Consider the following 356-nt stretch of genomic DNA (forward strand, 5'->3'; position numbering starts at 1 on the left):
CTCCCACCCCCTGTCCTGGTGGGGTGACCACCAGCCGTGGCCAGGAGTAGCCCCCCAACATGTGTCCCATGGGGTTGGGGCCACGCTGGTTTCCTCCCCACTGGCCTCTCCACCTTTCCTCACCACCCATGACTTGAAGGTGGCCGGGGTGGGCTCCACGCCTGCGGGGTGTCCCTTGGGGTGACAGGGACACCGTGGCGCCCACAGGCCCTGCGTCAGCACCGTCGTGAGCTTCAAAACCCGGCGCCGAGGCGACCGGGGAGGAAGTGGGAGCTGAGCTCAGCACCATGTCGGAGCTGGAGCAGCTGCAGCAGCGTGACATCCCGGCCGGCCGGCAGGGTCCGGGGGGCCCCCCC

At 69.9% G+C, this 356-nt stretch overlaps 1 protein-coding gene across 1 annotated transcript in view; it reads left to right on the forward strand.

The window, feature by feature from the left end:
• Window positions 1-287: 287 nt before the first annotated feature.
• LOC104531380 (ABI gene family member 3) overlaps window positions 288-356 on the forward strand; it is a gene marked incomplete at its 3' end in the record, with an annotated part of 2,686 nt that continues 2,617 nt past the window's right edge. The window contains 2 exon segments of the mRNA XM_029087057.1: window positions 288-340; window positions 342-356. The exon segment at window positions 342-356 is cut by the window's right edge and continues 37 nt beyond it. Coding sequence (XP_028942890.1) covers window positions 288-340; window positions 342-356 — 68 coding nt within the window.

Source organism: Antrostomus carolinensis, unplaced genomic scaffold (genome assembly GCF_000700745.2).
Source record: "Antrostomus carolinensis isolate BGI_N321 unplaced genomic scaffold, ASM70074v2 scaffold44090, whole genome shotgun sequence".
Taxonomy (NCBI): domain Eukaryota; kingdom Metazoa; phylum Chordata; class Aves; order Caprimulgiformes; family Caprimulgidae; genus Antrostomus; species Antrostomus carolinensis.